The sequence below is a fragment of the Myotis yumanensis genome, unplaced genomic scaffold (assembly GCF_028538775.1).
Source record: "Myotis yumanensis isolate MYYU_CA2020_CCGP unplaced genomic scaffold, mMyoYum1.0.hap1 SCAF_12, whole genome shotgun sequence".
Classification (NCBI taxonomy): domain Eukaryota; kingdom Metazoa; phylum Chordata; class Mammalia; order Chiroptera; family Vespertilionidae; genus Myotis; species Myotis yumanensis.
In genome coordinates this window covers 29,737,974-29,756,376 of record NW_027223763.1, presented here as the reverse complement: position 1 = coordinate 29,756,376, position 18,403 = coordinate 29,737,974, and the positions used below count along the sequence as shown (strand labels likewise).

Below are 18,403 nucleotides of genomic sequence, written 5' to 3'. Positions count from 1 at the left end.
CCAAACACTGTCATTAAATACCATGATTCAGTGGACTCTGGCTGAAAACAATAGTGAACAGATTCACAGTTTCCCACTCATATCCAGTACCTTTTTCTTCTATTTAGGAGGTCATAAAGCTGTCCGCAGTAGATTTCATAGAAGCTGATCCACACAAAGAGGTGCCTTCTTGGCTGGGGCACTTCTAGTTGCCTGAAGATGTCTTTCGCAGCCAGAGCATACAGTCCTGGGTTCTGATGAGTTCCTATCATGGTGTAGGTCTTTCCAGCACCTGTCTGTCCATATGCAAAGCAAGTGGCATTGCCTCTGAGGGAAGAATAATTTGTATAACTAATATATGAGAGAAATACTGATCTACCCATAGGTTTTTAATGACAAAAGCTTGAAAAAGAATATTTTGCAAAATTCAGCTATAAACATATAATCCTTTAAAGAGAGGAGGGCTTTACATGATAAGAACACAGGAAGAGGAAAAACAATTTTCAAAGCAGCACATGAGTTTTCTGACAGGAATTTTTTATGGAACTAGTAAAATCACAGCACGACTCTGGAAGATAAGGAAATAAGAACTCCTGCTAGATGCTTTAGAGCAGCAGTCGCCAAACGGTGGTCCGTGGACCACTGGTGGTCCGTGAGGTCCAAAAGGTTGGCGACCACTGCTTTAGAGGATCCCAGAGAACATGATTTTGTGTTAATCTGGAAAGATAAATTTGGTGAAAAAATAAAGAGAATCAAATCAATAAATAATAGATCATAAGATCAATATGATGGTAGTGACCATTCATATGAATATTAAAGACGTTTAGGCAGAGGTGAAATCAATGTAAGTAAATTGCTGGGTTACTTGATTTCTAAGATCCTTTCTAACCCTGATGTCCTGTGATTCTAAGTGAGAATCACTATCCTTGCATGTGGAAAGATGTGTGTATACACTCTGTTTGAGTGTAAAGAACTACAGAATAAGAGGTGGAAAGGACAGTTAAAAGACCACCTGCCTATCATAGTATATTTTAAGAGGAGTTGGAGGCTAAGATTACCTGAGTATTGTGGGACCAAACTATGTAGTACTAAATCACTCTGAGATCTGTACCATGTGCAACTCTCTTATTTTTTATTGGTAATATCACAAACATTCAAATTCTAACTTATTTTAGAACAGATTTGGTACATAAAAAACTGAACCTGAAAGATATTTTACTTTTTTAGCTTACTCATACAAATAATTATAAAAAATTTAAATGACTTCTACAAAACAATAATAAAAAGACAATAAAAACAAATGAAGATATATAAATGACCAATAAGCGCATGAAAAGATGCTTAATATTATTAGGCAATAGGGAAATTAAAATTAAAAACACAATAAGATACATACAGTTCAATACCAATTAGATTGGCTAAAATAGAAAAGGCTGACAATGCCAAATATGGTGAGAATGCAGAACTACAATTCTCATATATTGCTGCTGGGACTATAAAGTAATGCATGGGAAACTGTTTGACTTTTTTAAAAATTAAAACATATTTTTATTGATTTCAGAGAGGAAGAGAGAGGGAGAGACAGAAACATCAATGATGAGAGAGAATCATCGATTGGCTGCCTCCTGCGTGCCCCTACTGGGGGTTGAGTCTGAAACCCAGGCATGTGCTCTGACAAGGATTCGAACCGTGACCTCCTGGTTCATATGTTAATGCTCAACCACTGAACCACACCAGCTGGTCCTGTTTGACCTTTTTTAAACACACCTACCCTATGACCCAACAATTCCATTTCTAGATTTTTATCCAAGATAAATGAAAACATGTCTACAAAAAGACTTGTACAAAAATGTCTATACAGCTTTATTCATAATAGTGAAAAAAAAATAAAAATGGAAACAACCCAAAGGTAAACCAACAGGAAAATAAATAAACAAATTTTGGTATATTCATAGAAGGAAATATTACCCAGCAGTAAAAACAACGGGTACATGCAACAAGATGTACTAATACAAAAAATACATTATGTCAAGCAAAATAAACCAGGCATAAATTTCTATTTCTATGACATTCTAGAACAAGAAAAACTAATTTCTAGTGACAGAAAGCAGGTCCGAGGTTTTATAAGACCTGAGGATGATGGTGTGGAATTGACTAAAAGGGACAAAAGAAAACTTTCTGGGGTGGTGGAAATGTTCTGTATCTTGTTCCAGGTATTGGTTAGTTGGATGTATACAACTATTAAAACTCATCAAACCTGAATACTTCTTAAGATCTGTGTATCTTACTGCATATAAATTACACTTCAAGTTTTTTAATATTGTAAAAGTTTTTTTAAAAAATAAAAGTGAAAATACTCTGAAATCTGTGACGCTAGCAGATTGTTTGACAAACATGCCTACATTTTAAATATACAACAGAAGCCCCTACTACCTTAATATTTACTAAGTGTAAATAATTATTTCAAATTAAAAAAAATATATTTAGAAAGGTGGATAACTGACAGTCACTTACCCATCCTACTCCAAGGAAAAAATTAATAGCCAGAATATATAACTCCTAGTATCAAAAGTTCAAACTATGACCACTAAAACCTTTTTATTCTGAGGACTTTGATGAAATTATATTGTTTTCAGCTTATATTTTCCCACTAAGCACAGAGAATCAATATCATCAGTGTAAAAGAAAATTTTGCTGAAAATTTCTAAATGCTTGGTAAATTCTATAGAGACACAAAATTTTTCAGAAGAGATTAATTTAAATTTGTAAGATCAAAACACAAATTAATGTTTAATTCAAAGGAACAAAAAAGCATAGCTCATATTTGTTTTTTAAAATATGATTTATGGAAAATAGAAAATAAAAAGCAAGAGAAGCAAAAAATTACTATCATACCCATTGAAAATATGCTGAATGAGTGGGTGAGTAGTCTTCATATATACATCCTGATTGGTGCATGCCTCACCAAAGACTTCATCAAAATAAAAAACATGCTGAAAAAGAAATTTGGTTTTTATAGAAAGAGACATTTTCTTCACCACTATTCTAGTTAGCACATGATAAAGGCACAAATACATCTTTAAACTAATAGTAACTGACCGTGACAAACTTAGGAATCAACAAGCACTCAGTAACTGTCAAGTGACAGGGCCTTTTACTTGAGATCTCTGTTAGACATGTTCTTATAATGTAAAAAACAAAGACACACAATTTTTATAAATTAAATTGATGAGTACATGAGTGAGCCAATCCTCTGTAGATCCAGGAGAGAAACTGAATTCTATGGAGATTATCCTCATATGCCCAGCTACTGCTAACGTATTTGACAACTGGGAGAAATTCTGGAAGACCTCCATCCTATAGGTTACATAGCTCAACTTTTTTTTTTTTTTAATCCTTATCGAGGATATTTTTTTCATTGATTTTTACAGAGTGGAAGGGAGGGAAAGAGGGGGTGAGGGAGGGAAGGGGAAAGGAGAGGGGGGAACACTGACATGAGAAACACATTGACTGGTTGTTTCCTGCACACCCTTCCCCCCACTGGGGTGGGGATGAACCTGAAACCCAGGTACATGCCCTTGATCAGGAATCAAACCTGAAACCTTTCAGTGGGTGGGCCGACATTCTAATCACTGAGTAACATTGGCCAGGGCTACATAGCTTAACTTCTAATTTCATAAACATTTACTGCTCATCTGGTAGCATGTGTATTACAGTAGGCACTTCAAGGGGCCCAAAGATAGAGATATTACCTGCCATTACCCCACTCTACCACCTAAAGATGTTAATACGGATGACTATAAGGTAGAAAAAAACTTGAAAGATAAGTACATGTGAAATTCAAAAGAGAAACATATTTCCTGATTGGGAAAGACTATGAAAAAGACTACTGAGAATGAGCCATGGGGAAAGAAGAGAAATTTGAGAGGCAGAGATACAGGTATTCTAAGTAAGCACTGTGGGAACATGAGTCAAAGCAGGAAAGCACAAGGAATGTTTAGGGAACAGGAAGAATTTAATGTGGTTGAAATATAGGATCTTGGTAGGTAGAAAAGTAAACAAGAAGACTAGAATAATGAGTTACGACTATGTTGTAGAGGCCTTAGGACTAAGAGAGGGGGTGAAATGTTGATATTTAATTCAGCAAAGAATAAAAAAGGACAACAAAAAAACTTTACAAGGAAGAGAGATGATCTGAGCCATTTTATTGGAAGATTAATCTGGCTTCACACTGTGAATGGACTGGGGAACAGGAACATTAGGTAGTTCAGGGTGAGGTAAAAAGGGCCTAAATTAGATGATAATAAGGGAAATAAAGGAGATGAATGCATGAAAAATTTGGCAACTGGCTGGATGCGAGAAGTTGGAGAAATGAATCCAAGATGACTCCCAAATTTCAAGCCTGAATGGACAGCATCATAATGGCTGTTCATTCATAATGAATGAGATATGAAGTCCTATTGTCTGCTACTTTTTGGACCTGCTATAATATCTGGTTAAGGAAAAATTGTAGGGGCAAGTCCAGAAAAGTGTACTTGGGTCAATTTACTGTGGGTGACTCTACCTCAGGTTCAGTACTGTTTCATGTACTATTACATTACATTACATTACAATGGAAAATTGTTAGGTCATCTAAGAAGAAACTGGGGCCACAAAGCCGAATTTATCAGGAAAAAATCTCCAAAAGTTGGGAGGTGAGAAAATAATCAATCTGTGCAGCATCATTAAGAGATCTGTAAATAAAATTTTTTAAATGTAAACAAATAAATAAATAATAAAGTATTTAAGAGGCAATGGAAAAAAAGAGATCTGTGAACTTTAAGTACTTTGAAAATATGATATGATTTCAAGAGCAGTAAAATGTTCATAATTGTTAAATCTGGGTGATAGGGTATATGTGGGTTCATTATACTTTTATTAAGCTTGAAAATGGCAATAATAAAGCATAAAATATAGCCCTAACCATTTTGGCTCAGTGGATAGAGCGTTGGCATGTGGACTGAAAGGTCCCAGGTTCGGTTCCAGTCAAGGGCATGTACCTTGGTTGTACATCCCCAGTAGGGGGTGTGTAGGAGGCAGCTGATCAATGTTTCTCTCTCATTAATGTTTCTAACTCTCTATCCCTCTCCCTTCCTCTCTATAAAAAAAATCAATAAAATAAATGTTTTTAAAAAAGAATAAAATATATATCTAAAATCTGACTTTAGTGAACATGATTTATATCTAACTCATAACTGGTCTTTAAGCAAGGAGTCAAATCCATTCATTGCTCAAATCTCATCAATGGATGATGGACCAAGATGGCGGCGTAGGTAAACACCGGAGACCGCTGCCGCAAACAACCATTTCAAAAATACAACTAAAAGACTGAACGGACATCACCCAGAACCACAGGAAGGCTGGCTGAAGAGAGACTCTACAACTAGAAGGAAAGAGAACAGCAAATCGAGGCTCAGAGGCGGCGCAGTGTGGAAAATACAAAGGTACCGAGGTACGCGCGAAAGCGGGCTGGTGGCTGAGGGCGCGGTTGTCGTTTTCTGTCGGGACTGAGTCTCAGACTCTGGGCTCCAGATCCGGGCGAGTCTCTAGGGACCCAGACTCAAACGGGAGAAGCGGGATTACCCGGCATCAGTTGGAACCTGAGGGCAGCTTTCTCTCCGAGGTTTGCAGCGGCTGCCGGGGTTCTGAGAAGCAGAGCCTCTGGGAACGGGACTGAGCGTGGCCATAACTGCTCCCTCCGCCCGCCCTGTGGATCCCGCCCCGCCCAAAGCCTGCGCACAGCCATTTGCTGATCGCCTCAGGCAAAGGCTGGATTAGCGCCTCCCCAGAAGACAGAGTTTTCCGCACAGCTGATTACTATAGCCAGCCGGCCTGAGGGTCAAATCCCCCTAGTGTTAACTACAACAATTAAGGCTTGGCTAGAACAAGACTGCGCACAGAGACCACAAGGGGGTGCACCAAGAAAGCATAAAAGATGCGGAGACAAAAAAACATGACAGAAATGGAGGATATGGAGCTAAGAATCGCAATTTTGAGGGCTTGCCATAAATTTGTGCAGAACCTCACGAAAACTAATGAGACCCTCGATGCTACGATAAAGAAATTAGAAAGTAAGCATACACGGACTGAAATAAAGAATATTATACCCAATAGCAGACCAGAGGAGTACAATAATCAAACCAAAGATTCGACAAAAAACACCCAATTGGAAAAGCAAAATGAAAAAAGAATCCGAAAGTGTGAAGATAGTGTAAGGAGCCTCTGGGACAGCTTTAAGCGGTCTAATATCAGAGTCATTGGAGTGCCAGAAGATGAGAGACAGCAAGATATTGAAAACCTATTTCAAGAAATAATGGCAGAAAACTTCCCCCACCTGGTGAAAGAAATGGACTTACAGGTCCAAGAAGCGCAGAGAACCCCAAACAAAAGGAATCCAAAGAGGACCACACCAAGACACATCATCATTAAAATGCCAAGAGCAAAAGACAAAGAGAAAATCTTAAAAGCAGCAAGAGAAAGAGGCTCAATTACCTACAAGGGAATACCCATACGACTGTCAGCTGATTTCTCAACAGAAACTTTGCAGGCCAGAAGGGAATGGCAAGAAATTTTCAAAGTGCTGAATACCAAGAACCTACAACCAAGATTACTTTATCCAGCAAAGCTATCATTCAGAATTGAAGGTCAGATAAAGAGCTTCACAGATAAGGAAAAGCTAAAGGAGTTCATCACCGCCAAACCAGTATTATATGAAATGCTGAAAGGTATCCTTTAAGAAGAGGAAGAAGAAGAAAAAGGTAAAGATACAAATTATGAACAACAAACATGCATCTATCAACAAATGAATCTAAGAATCAAGTGAATAAATAACCTGATGTACAGAATGAACTGGTGATTATAATAGAATCAGGGACATAGAAAGGGAATGGACTGACTATTCTTGGGGGAAAAAGGGGTGTGGGAGATGCGGGAAGTGACTGGACAAAAATCATGCACCTATGGATGAACACAGTGGGTGGGGAGTGAGGGTGGAGGGTGGGGTGGGAGCTGGAAGGAGGGGAGTTATGGGGGGAAAAAAGAGGAACAAATGTAATAATCTGAACAATAAAGATTTAATAAAAAAAAAAAAAAAAAAAAAAAAATCTCATCAATGATCTTTATAGTTAAGTATGAGATAAAAAACAAAATACATTTTATATATTTGACACTTCTCAAGAAAATAAGAAACAAATGAACAGAAGTAAATGTGGGAATACATTTTTTGACTTTTATTTAATGGCTGTTTTTCCTTTTCTTCTCTAAGTATTAGTAAATAACTTTAGATCTTGAGTAAAACATCTTAGAAAAAAATTAATTGATGAAAAGGATTAGTATCTTACCTTTCAATAGAATTTAGGTATCAAGTTTTCCAGTACTTTTATAAGTATTTTCATGAAGGATATGTAAACATGCAAGATTATTATAATTCATAAAGTCCTTTACATCACATATACTTTCATTTGATCATACTTTATCAACGAGAGTGGATTTACACTCACTTTGACCTTGATATGATCAGGGTTCCATAGTTTATGTTTTAAGTAAGTTTTCTTTTCAGATTATAAAAGTAATGTGTATTTATAAAATATCTCTGGGAAGATACAGGTAGTCTTGTATCTTGTAACAAGTAATATTGGTTGCCTTCAAAGAGAAAATGGGATTAGAGAGACACTTCTCACTGCATACATTTTTGTGGCTTTTGATTTTGAAATAGGTGAATCTATCATATTCTAAAATTTTTCTTTGTCCACATAAAATGAATAACACAGCTAACTCTAGATTCAAAAAACATGGAAAACAATAGAGAAGAAATTAAAATTATTTGTAAATCTTACTACTCAGAGATAGCAACTGTTGACTTAAAAAAAATAATTTTTTTTATAAGAGTTTATTTCAGCCAAACTGATGACATTGCTAGTAAGCAAGATCTTAAATGCTCTCACCACCATTGACTTTTGATATGTTTCAGTACCATCTTTTTTTTTTCCCTCTAATATTTTTTCTTTATTAAAGAAATTGGAGCCCTGGCTGGGTAGCTCAGATGGTTGAAGTGTTGTCCCGATACACCAAGGTTGCAGGTTCGATCCCGGTCAAGGCACATACATAAATCAACCAATGAATGTAAAAATAAGTGAAACAACAAATTAATGTTTCCCTCTCTCTCTCACTAAAAAAATCAATCAATAAACAAAAATAAAATAAATTGGATTGAAACATACAGCTTTGTTTCCTTGTTTTTTCACTTACTATATTGAAATGAAATTTAATGGTAAGCAGTTTAGCACACTATTATGTATATGACCATATAGACTAAGTCACAAAAGATGTGAAAGGATAGAATATTTAACGAACACAAACATATTGCTTTAATTCCTAAATAAGTTTAAAAATAAAACTCTAAGAATCTTGGATCAATATTTATTTGCTATAAACCTCCCTTTTCTTTCCTCTACTGAAGAAAGGAAGAAAGGTGAGGGAGCCCTTCCAACACTTTTATATTATAGCATTGATAGGTAAGGACTTTGACCTATGAGAGCAAAGGTCCAAAGTTCAAACAGAAGAGAAAGTGCTATGGAAACTATAGGTATTCAATAAATATTGATCAATGGTAATAACAAAGAGGTAAGGTTATTGTGTTTTGAGATAATGGAAAAATACAAAAGATAAGCTGATGCCTCCCAGAGGGAATTATTGTGACAGGAGCATCATTAAGGCAGTCTTGGGTAGATGGTGATTGGATAGGGCTATTACTATGGCTGTAAGTAGCTATACTAGATATCATTACAACTAATTGATCATTTGGACCATCTTCAAAATAAATACCTCCCACCTAAACCTAATAGGCTGTGCATTGATCAGCAATCGATAAAGCTATTAAAGTGACTGGGTTAGTTATATAGTGGCCTAGTAATTTAGTGCCCATTGAAAGAGTCAGTGGATTATTTTGAATGTTACTTTTAAACCCAATTTTGGTAACCAAAGAAGAATGCAAGTGTAAAAGGGGGGAAAGCGGTAATAATTTGACTTCAATGTTAAAGGGTTTGTTCCAGTAGATAAGATTTCAGTTGGCTAAGGTGAACTGCTAGCTCACTAGAGTACTTATCACTTTTTTTCTTTCTACCAATCACTGGGTTTTGAGGCAAGAGAGTGAGTGTGAGAGCAAAGAGAAGAGGAGAATGAACATAATATGAATGTCATAGGGAAGCAGATTCAGAATAAGAGAAAGTCCTAATCCCCATTTAGATTATTCACACCTGCTTCACAATTTTAGGAGTACCTAAGTTACAACATCTTCCATCTATGGGGTTTGCTGCTTCCCTATGAGACTGAAGAGCTATCAGTTTAGAACTTATTTCAATACCAAATCCTTTCTCCTTGGACTCTTCATGATCATTCTGGCAGGGATTGAACATTTTTTGTGTGTTTGAGCAACTAGTGTTTTATTTAAACCCTTCTATGTTACATGCGACATTATATCCCTGGATCATGTTCACCCACTACCCTGTACAAAGAGGTCTGCTCAAAGAGCCCAATTTCCACCAAATTAAGTCTAAATTCAAAGACAGTTGGGAATCAAAATAAGCAGTTGGCTTGCAATCTAGGGCTTTGTTGCTTGAAAATATATCCTCTATTATTAAACTCCAGACTCACACTCAACAGAGTGAGAAGTTTACATTGTGAGAGACAGGTGAGAATTGAGAATGTGTGACCACCTCATAATAACTTTGGGGTATATGCTCAGTGACTAGTCCTATCACCAATTCATTATTTAAATTCTTTTTATCCCTTCATCCCCCCACCTTTTGCTGAATATGTACAGTGGAATCTTGTTTCTCGAATGTCTCCCATCTCGAACAATTTGCTTCTCAATCTGACAACCCTTTCATGCTTAAACCTATATGATCAGTCATGCATCTGTGAGGTGACAAAAAAAGGAGAGAATGTGGGAATACAAGTCAGTTTACCAACGCTAAAATCTCAGTATATTGTGAATATTTTTGTGGTTTTTTGCTTTTGTTGCTGCTTATAATTATTAAATTTTCATTTACATTTCATGTCTTTTTTGTTATTAATGTGTTTGTTTATAGTTAAACAGTACAATAGACATGTACTGTATATAAGAAAGGTTAAAACAGGGAACCATTTAGGCGTCTGGAACGGATTAATTCCACTTACATTATTTTTAATAGGAAAAAATGATTCGGTTTTCGAACAGCCTTCCGGAACGAATTAAGTTTGAGAAACAAGGTTCCACTGTATCATTAAATTCACATAAAGCATGTTAAGTGGATGTATGATACAACCCTACTGCATCAGAGCAGAGAAATTATGTTTTAGTATCCCCACTGCATGATGTTAAAAAAAAGCAAAGGTCCAGGGTATCAATGATTTAATGTACTGTCACATTAGGGATGAATGACAATACCAAACCAGAAACTGGAATTTAGAATTTGTATGCTGTCACTTAAACAAACAGCAAAAATTTGACGTACTTTATAATATTAGTTCCAAACACAAAAGGAAAGCATCATACCTGCAGAATATATTGTGTGAGGTCAACTGCTTCTTTCTTCTCATGAACAAGTAGAGTTTCTTTGTCTTCTACAGTAATAATATTAATTTCTCCACGACGTACCTCTCTCATGCCCAGAGGGCGTTTTCGAACACAAACTCTGATTTTCTCCATCTCAGTCCAAGGATTCTCTTTCTCTGAGGTGTTCTGTCTGATACAGTATGTTCATAAGTGGGCTTTAATTTTTAACAATAGGATAAGGCTACTTAAGAGAGCAAAGTATCAGCACATTTTGTTGTAAAACAGGATATATATATATATATATATATATATATATTTATATATTAACCAAAGAAAAAGAACAAGAATGCAAGACTGAGAAAGTTATTAGTTAAATCCTCCTGATTACTTCTCTCTATCCGTATTACACTTCACCCTTTGTCCTTACTGAAAAAAACAACAAAACCCTAAAACTTTGCTTTAGCTCTAAAACATGTGTTTGGCTTCCAGATGTGGTCTTCCAAAAGGTTTCTAATGATGGATGATGGATGCTCTTTCTTTATGCCCGCAAAACTCAGGCTATCAAAACCTCAAAATTGAATGCAATATGTCCCTCCAAGGCCTTTCTAAGATCTGAACCCTTGTTTCCTTTCAATCCAATTATTCTTGTACATCTACCGTTTTCTTGATCATTCAATATAATTTGTTTTTTTAATCTTACTTGAATTTACCTTGCATTAATTAGGTGGTATGTTTTTTATGTTTTTATGTACTTTTCCCTTGTTCCTTCCAAATATATTCTGCCTGTCTTGTTCTCATACTTTCTTTCTGCCCACCCTTATATGTATTTATTTTAAAAAATATTTTTATTGATTTTAGAGAGGAAGAGAGAGGGAGAAAGAGATAGAAACATCAATGATGAGAATCATTCATCAGCTGTCTCCTGCATGCCCCCTACTGGGGATCGAGCCAGCAACCTGGGCATGTGCCCTTGACTGGAATCAAACTTGGGACCCTTCAGTCCGCAGGCTGACGCTCTATCCACTGAGCCAAACCAGCTACGGCAATATGTATTTATTTTAGAACCTGATTCTACACTACTTCTTTCTAGGATAATTTTATGACTGGTTCTGTCCATCACTAAATTCATTCTTCTATTCAGATGCATTTCTTCAGTGACCTCACCAATCTTTATTTATTTTTAAAATTTATTTTATTTGAGCTAATGAATCTTTATATCTAGAATATTTGAGGCAAATAGTCCCTTGAGTTAGGGATACAAAATTCATCAGGTTTACTTGCTGAGCCTAATGATGGTATATATGTATATATCTAAGAATTGACCTCTTATCTATAAATTCCTCTTAAGCTAGGTAACAAGAAAATAGGATTCTTGAAAGTAGGAGTTTACAAGAAACAATGCCTTTGGAATATACTAAAAATATCTTAGCAAGACAAATGAGTCCCTTCTTTTGCACTTTAGAATTTGATTAGTAACTCCTAAAAAGCCTTTTATAATATACTAGAGCCGTGATCGTATAGTGGTTAGTACTCTGCGTTGTGTGTATAATATACTAGAGACCCGGTGCACAAATTAATGCAGGGGTGGGGTCCAGCTGGCTGGCTTGCCCAGATGGGGGCTGATTGGGCCGGGCCAGTGGAGGCTAGGGCCCTCAGGAGGTTGGCCACCGGCCCCGCCCCTAATCGAGGTTCGATCAGGGGCGGGGCCAGCCGGGGCGAGGGACCATGGGAGGTTGGCCAGCCGGCCCCATCCCCGATCCAGTCAGGGTCAGTCAGGGTCAGCCGGGGGAAGGGCCGTCCCCCAATTGGTCCGTTGGCTGGCCACAGTGCGTGTCATAGCAACCAGTTGTTCTAGTCATTCCGGCATTCTGGTCACTTAGCTTTTATATATATAGATTTTAAATAAGATTATTTCACTATATAATTGTTTCATGTCAATTTCAATTTTTATGAGCCCTCTAATTGGCTAGGAAATGATTTTTTGAAAGGATCTAAATTAGTAAAAAGTGGCAAATAAATTTATAGTAAATGTATAAAGACATATTTTGTTTTTTAGCCACATGCAGTAGGTCCTCGGGTTATGTCGGAGATCTGTTCCTACAGCATGACTTTCGCTGTAAGTCAGAACCCACCTACATAAGCACCTATGTCACTCACATGGAGTACATACACAGCAGTAACGAAGTGAAACAGTAAAACAAATTTAAAAGAAAGATAACAATTCCTGACCTTACTTGTGGTAAATAATAAAAAACATAAAGCACATATATATGTACATATGTCAAAATGATGGAACTTTTTTTTTTATAAATACTGTAAATGGGAGATGGCAACGTAACCATAAAACGACTTACGTCAAGTCCGACATAACCCAAGGACTGCCTATATAGCACAATTTAAAAAAACATCATTTTGGGGTTAAGTGTGACAAAATCTTGACAATCATTAAAAGTGGGTGATGGGCATATGCTGGTTCATTGTTCTAGTCTCCCTTCTTTTGCATATGCTCCATTTTTTTAAAAAAAAAAGCAAAAAAAAATTTAAATTTTTATTGAATTTATTGGAGTGACATTGGTGAAAAAGCAAAATTTTAATGCATCTTTTAAAAAAAAATGTTTGTATTGATTTTAGAGAGAGAGGGAGATATAGACACATCTATTGGCTGCCTGGTTGCTTCCTGCACGCCCCCTACTGGGGGGTGAGCCTGCAACTCGGGCATGTGCCCTGACTGGGAATCAAACCTGCAACCTCTTGGTTAGTGGGTCGATGCTCAACCATTCAGCCACACTGGCCAGGCTTAATGCATCATTTTAACAAGGGCTTTATGTCAAAGTCTCTAGTTGTTGGTGAGTATTAATGCTCTACTTGTATAAAGCTAATTAAGCAGGACAGAAAAATGTCCTTTTCAAAATTGACCATGGACTCTAGGATGGGTCATTAGACAAAAAGACTGTAGTTTTCAAGTTCAAGGGAGAAAAGGAATGAATATTCTTTTAAAAGGCTCTGGTTTTAGCCTGACTGGTGTTGCTCAGTGGTTGAGCATCGACTATGCACCAAGAGGTCACTGGTTTGATTCCCAGTCAGAGCACATGCCTGGGTTGCAGGCTCGATTCCTGGCAGGGGGGGTGCAAGAGGCAGTTGATCAATGTTTTTCTCTTGTCGATGTTTCTATCTCTCCCTCTCCCTTCCTCTCTAAAAATCAATAAAAACGTATATATTTTTAAAGGCTCTGGTTTTAAGGCCCAGTCTTCCCTAGAAGAAATAAACTACATCTGTTTGCCAGGCAAAGAGTTAAGACAGCTGGAGTTAGATCTATTCAAGTCTTAAGTCAAGGCAACCAGTTCTCTAAATACCTTAGACTTTTATTACAATGCTGAGGCCAGCAATTTACTTTGAATATATCTGAGTTGAGGCACTCAAAACGAATGCCTAACAAGCCTTAACTTGGTGAGAGAGTTTCTCAGGGTTCTGAAACCTTGTCTGTTACTTGGGGTATGGGTGAGAAAGCAATATTGAGGATTTATTGGGGGAAATGTATTTCTTATCTCTATTTCTCTAATACAGACAGTCCCCGACTTAAAAGGCTCAACTTATGATTTTATGACTTTATAATGGTGTGAAAGAGATACACATTCGGTAGAAACTGCACTTCAAATTTTGCATTTTGATCTTTTCCCAGGCTAGTGATATGTGGTAAGATGCTCCCTCATGATGCTGGACAATGGCAGTGAACCACAGCTCCCAGTCAGGCAAGTGATTAGGAAGGTAAACAACGGATACCCTACATCAGTGATTTTCAACAGGTGCCGCAAGAATTTTTAAAACATGTAATACCTGCCCTAACCGATTTGGCTCAGTGGATGGAGCGTCGGCCTGTGGACTGAAGGGTCCCAGGTTCGATTCTGGTCAAGGGCATGTACCTTGGTTGAGGGCACATCCCCAATAGGGGGTGTGCAGGAGGCAGCTGATCGATGTTTCTCTCTCATCGATGTTTCTAACTCTCTATCCCTCTCCCTTCCTCTCTGTAAAAAATCAATAAAATATATTTTTAAAAAAACCCAACATGTAATACCTGACTATTTAGTCAAGGGTATTGACCTCTTTTCCCTTAGATTTTCAAATTAAAAAATGACAACAGCCAACACAATAGCCGATGGATGTGAATGCCCTGTCTTGAACCATAAATATATAAGTCATACAACAAAATTACATCTTATTAGTCATGTCACATAATAAGGTTGTATCTGATTGGTTAATTCTTGGTACCAGAAATCCTTATGTACAAGTATAGGCACTTACTTTTTAAAAAAAAGTCACTTTGGAGCAGAAAGGAGAGGTAACTACTATAACTTTTTTTGTGTGTGTAATCAATCAAAATTATACCTATTTTTTGTCAGATCAGCAAAAAATAGATTTTTTGGTGTGCTGCAGAATTTTAGTAATTAGTTTATGTGTGCCATGATATAAAAAAGGTTAAAAATCACTGCTCTACAGTGTACTGAATTGCCAGTTGTTTTTTTGGATATTGTGTTGTGTGATATTTCTAACTTATAATGGGTAGGACATAATCCCACCCTTTATTATCCCATTCTGTATAATAAAGAATGGGAAGAGTGAGGTAATAATAATATAAAAGATGAGAAAGTTCAATCGAACAGCTTTTGCTCTGGGTTTGTCACATATCAACCTCTATAAAGCACTTATCTCACCATATGGTTAGTTGTCTGTCTTCCCACTTACCCTGCCCCCTAAGAGATTAAGAGTCTCCAGATATCGTAATCTTTATATCCAGAATTGAGCCTAACAGAGGTGGTATTTAATATTTGCCAAATAAATTACATAGCAATATTTAAACTAAAATATCCATTCTGTCCAAATAAATAATGCAGTGTTATCTTTAATCTATTTATAAATAACTCCAATTTAGATTTGTATGTGTTGTTCAACAAAAGACTGTAATAACCAAGAAAATATTCTTTCACCAAGAAAAAATATATATTTTTATTACTAATTTTTGTGTGTTTTTTTTAAAGAATATTTTTTATGGAAACAAGACTATCTACTCCTATCACAATGAAAAGAAAACAGTACTTTTATGTTCTATGCTCTGCTAAACCAACCCCTCCCAAAAGTTTCAGAAACTCCCAAGTTTATGAAATTCACTTATGTATTTCAAATTATTAAAAGTACTTTTATCTTAAACATTGAGGCTTCTATTTTTTTTAAATAAAAGAACTGGTTGATTATGATCCTCTGAAACCTTAGCCAATATAAGACTAGCATCTTGTTTTAAGGTATGAATGGCTTTAAAAAAAGAGGAAATGTGGCTTAACAAAATATTTTGTTTCTCCATAACTCACCATCTAAAGTTTTAAAGTAACAAAACAAGCAATACATGTTATTTAAAAAAAAATTTTTCTGTTATGCCAGTGTTAGTATTATTACTTGATATTTCACCTCTTTAGGAACCTTATTTAAAATTCTAATTTGAAGCATTGGGTGAAAATAACTTACTGTCACCCTGACTCTCAAACCCTAAACTCTAACAAAAGTGTCTTACTCTTTGCAATCACCAAAATCATCTGTTCTTCCAGGCCTGGAGTTGTAGAAGGTACTCAAAATCAGGACCGGATTTCAGTATGTGCAGGTAAACGAACTGCTCCAAAGACCTACTTAATTAAACTACACACTCTTTTTTTTTCTTTTTTAAACTAAGCTTTACATTTCCTGGTTGGTTGAAGTGAATTTGATAGCCTTAAAAATATATATATATATATCCTGTGGATTGTGTAATTTTTTCCCCACTATATAAGGCTAGTTAACTATTTTCCTTAATGGATGCACTAGATGTATCATGTTACACTACAATAAATTATAGAAATAGATCTGCAATAGGAATAATAGTGGATCCTGGCAAGTAACAGATGCTTGATGCACATGAACAATATCATCTTTCTCCCATCTGGAAAGTCCCAAGTCCACATTAATTTCCCCCTTTCAAGGTATTTCTATTATCAATGCAGAAGTTGCTCACTATCATTTTCTGTAAATGAGTCGGCTGCACCCCTCTGGTCACGAAGAGGCCCTTGCCCGAGGCTCCCCACATTCAAAAACAAACAAACAAACAAACAAACAGTTACCTGATAACAGAATGAGGGATTCCATAGTTATACCCTGAAACATGAGAGACTCTTTGAACAATGGGAATATCACAATCGCCCAGTATTGGAGAAAAGTGATTTGATGACAAGAGTGAAGTGTTAGTTTCTGTTTGCCCATAGGAATCAGCAACTGCAGCATTCAGAATTCTTGTTTTTGTTTGGTACTGGGAATCATCTGGTAGCATGTGCTCCAGCACTTTTAGGTAACGAGACTTCTGTTCATTTGCAGAAAAATCTGATAAATTGCACATTTCAAACCCATAGTTGCTGGTAGTTTTGTCTTTGTTGTCAGCAGCAGAATCAAAATGCAATTGTCTGCGAGGTCCAGATCTGGGCTCCCGAGGCTTGCTGTACAGGTTGCTTGTCTGAAGAGGATGCTCTGGGCTACTGACTGCTTTATCTTCTTCTTGCATAATCTTAATGATTTTGATAAGTTGGAAAAGACGTTTGCGGTCGTTCATGTCATGGACTCCCAATTTGGAGTAGTCCTTCATTGTAACCTTTGCTAATTCATCTATTTTCTGAAGGCCAAGGGCAGTAAAATGAGGATAATACTGTGCAAGTTCAGCTTCACAAAGACATTCATATAACCAGGATGTCATTTTTGTGAATAGGTTTCTATAAATTCTAAAGAAAAAAAACAAGTCATTCATTTGAAATACAGTATATACTAATATAATACAATTTATTCCTTTAAAAATATAAAACCCACAAAACATGCAGAAAAATCCATTCTAGCATACCAAGTTTTCAATAAATATATTTTTCTTCTGAACTGATTAAACAGCATAGTACCTAACAGGGTTAGGGGATATCCAGTCCTTGGATCCAGGAAATCGTTTGGTCTGGCCCTGCCAAGGTATTAGGGGTGAGCTAATTGAATGTTTGACCAAATATAGCAGGCTAATTTTTAAGTTGATAATTTTATATGGCCCAAGAATGATGTTATAAATATCCAAATGGCCCTTGGCAGAAAAAAGGTTCCCCACCCCTGGCATAAATAAAGATGCTTATGATGCATTTGTAGTAACAGATATAATTTGTTCATCTGCTTAATAAAAGAGACTTTCATTTGTACATACACATAGCTACAAGCACACACACTTTATACAAGTAACTTACTTACTTCTAGGGAGTTCCTTCCAACCTTGCAATGTCTACTTAACACAAGCCACAAACTACTGAAACATTGCTCCCAACCACTGATTGTAGCAGGACTAATTTTAGATGTTCAAGTTAACTCCAAGGCATGTTGCACAACTGTTTCCATGATTAATGAACAAAGGCTAAGAACTCTTTTAGAATGCGAAGCAGAATTAAATAGCAAACCACAGAGGATTACAAATTAATGTAACTCTGAGAAAATCACATTTGTATCTGCTGAGTACTGATAAAACTTGGTTGTATAAAGAGGTAAAAATGCCATTAATTTGAAATCTGATTCATGATTTCAGATCATTCTAAAAGGTAGGTGGTTGTAGATGCCTATCTGTACAGAACATAAATAAGAGTTTACCTAGGAAATTAATACTATAGTCAAGATTTATTTTTAAAATATATTTATATTTATTTCAGAGAGGAAGGGAGAGAAATAGAAACATTAATGAAGACAGAGAACCATTGATCGGCTACCTCCAGCACACCCCCCACTAGGGATCGAGCCCGCAACCCAGGCACGCGCCCTTGACTG

At 36.4% G+C, this 18,403-nt stretch overlaps 1 protein-coding gene across 1 annotated transcript in view; it reads right to left on the bottom strand.

Moving 5' to 3' along the window:
• Nucleotides 1-18,403, bottom strand: part of KIF24 (kinesin family member 24) — an 82,865-nt gene that overhangs the window by 42,225 nt on the left and 22,237 nt on the right. The window contains exons 2-5 of the mRNA XM_070431329.1: nucleotides 16,693-17,340; nucleotides 10,553-10,742; nucleotides 2,875-2,972; nucleotides 91-306 (exon numbers count right to left, since the gene is read on the bottom strand). Coding sequence (XP_070287430.1) covers nucleotides 91-306; nucleotides 2,875-2,972; nucleotides 10,553-10,742; nucleotides 16,693-17,315 — 1,127 coding nt within the window. The 5' untranslated portion in view covers nucleotides 17,316-17,340. The remainder of the gene's footprint in view (nucleotides 1-90; nucleotides 307-2,874; nucleotides 2,973-10,552; nucleotides 10,743-16,692; nucleotides 17,341-18,403) is intronic.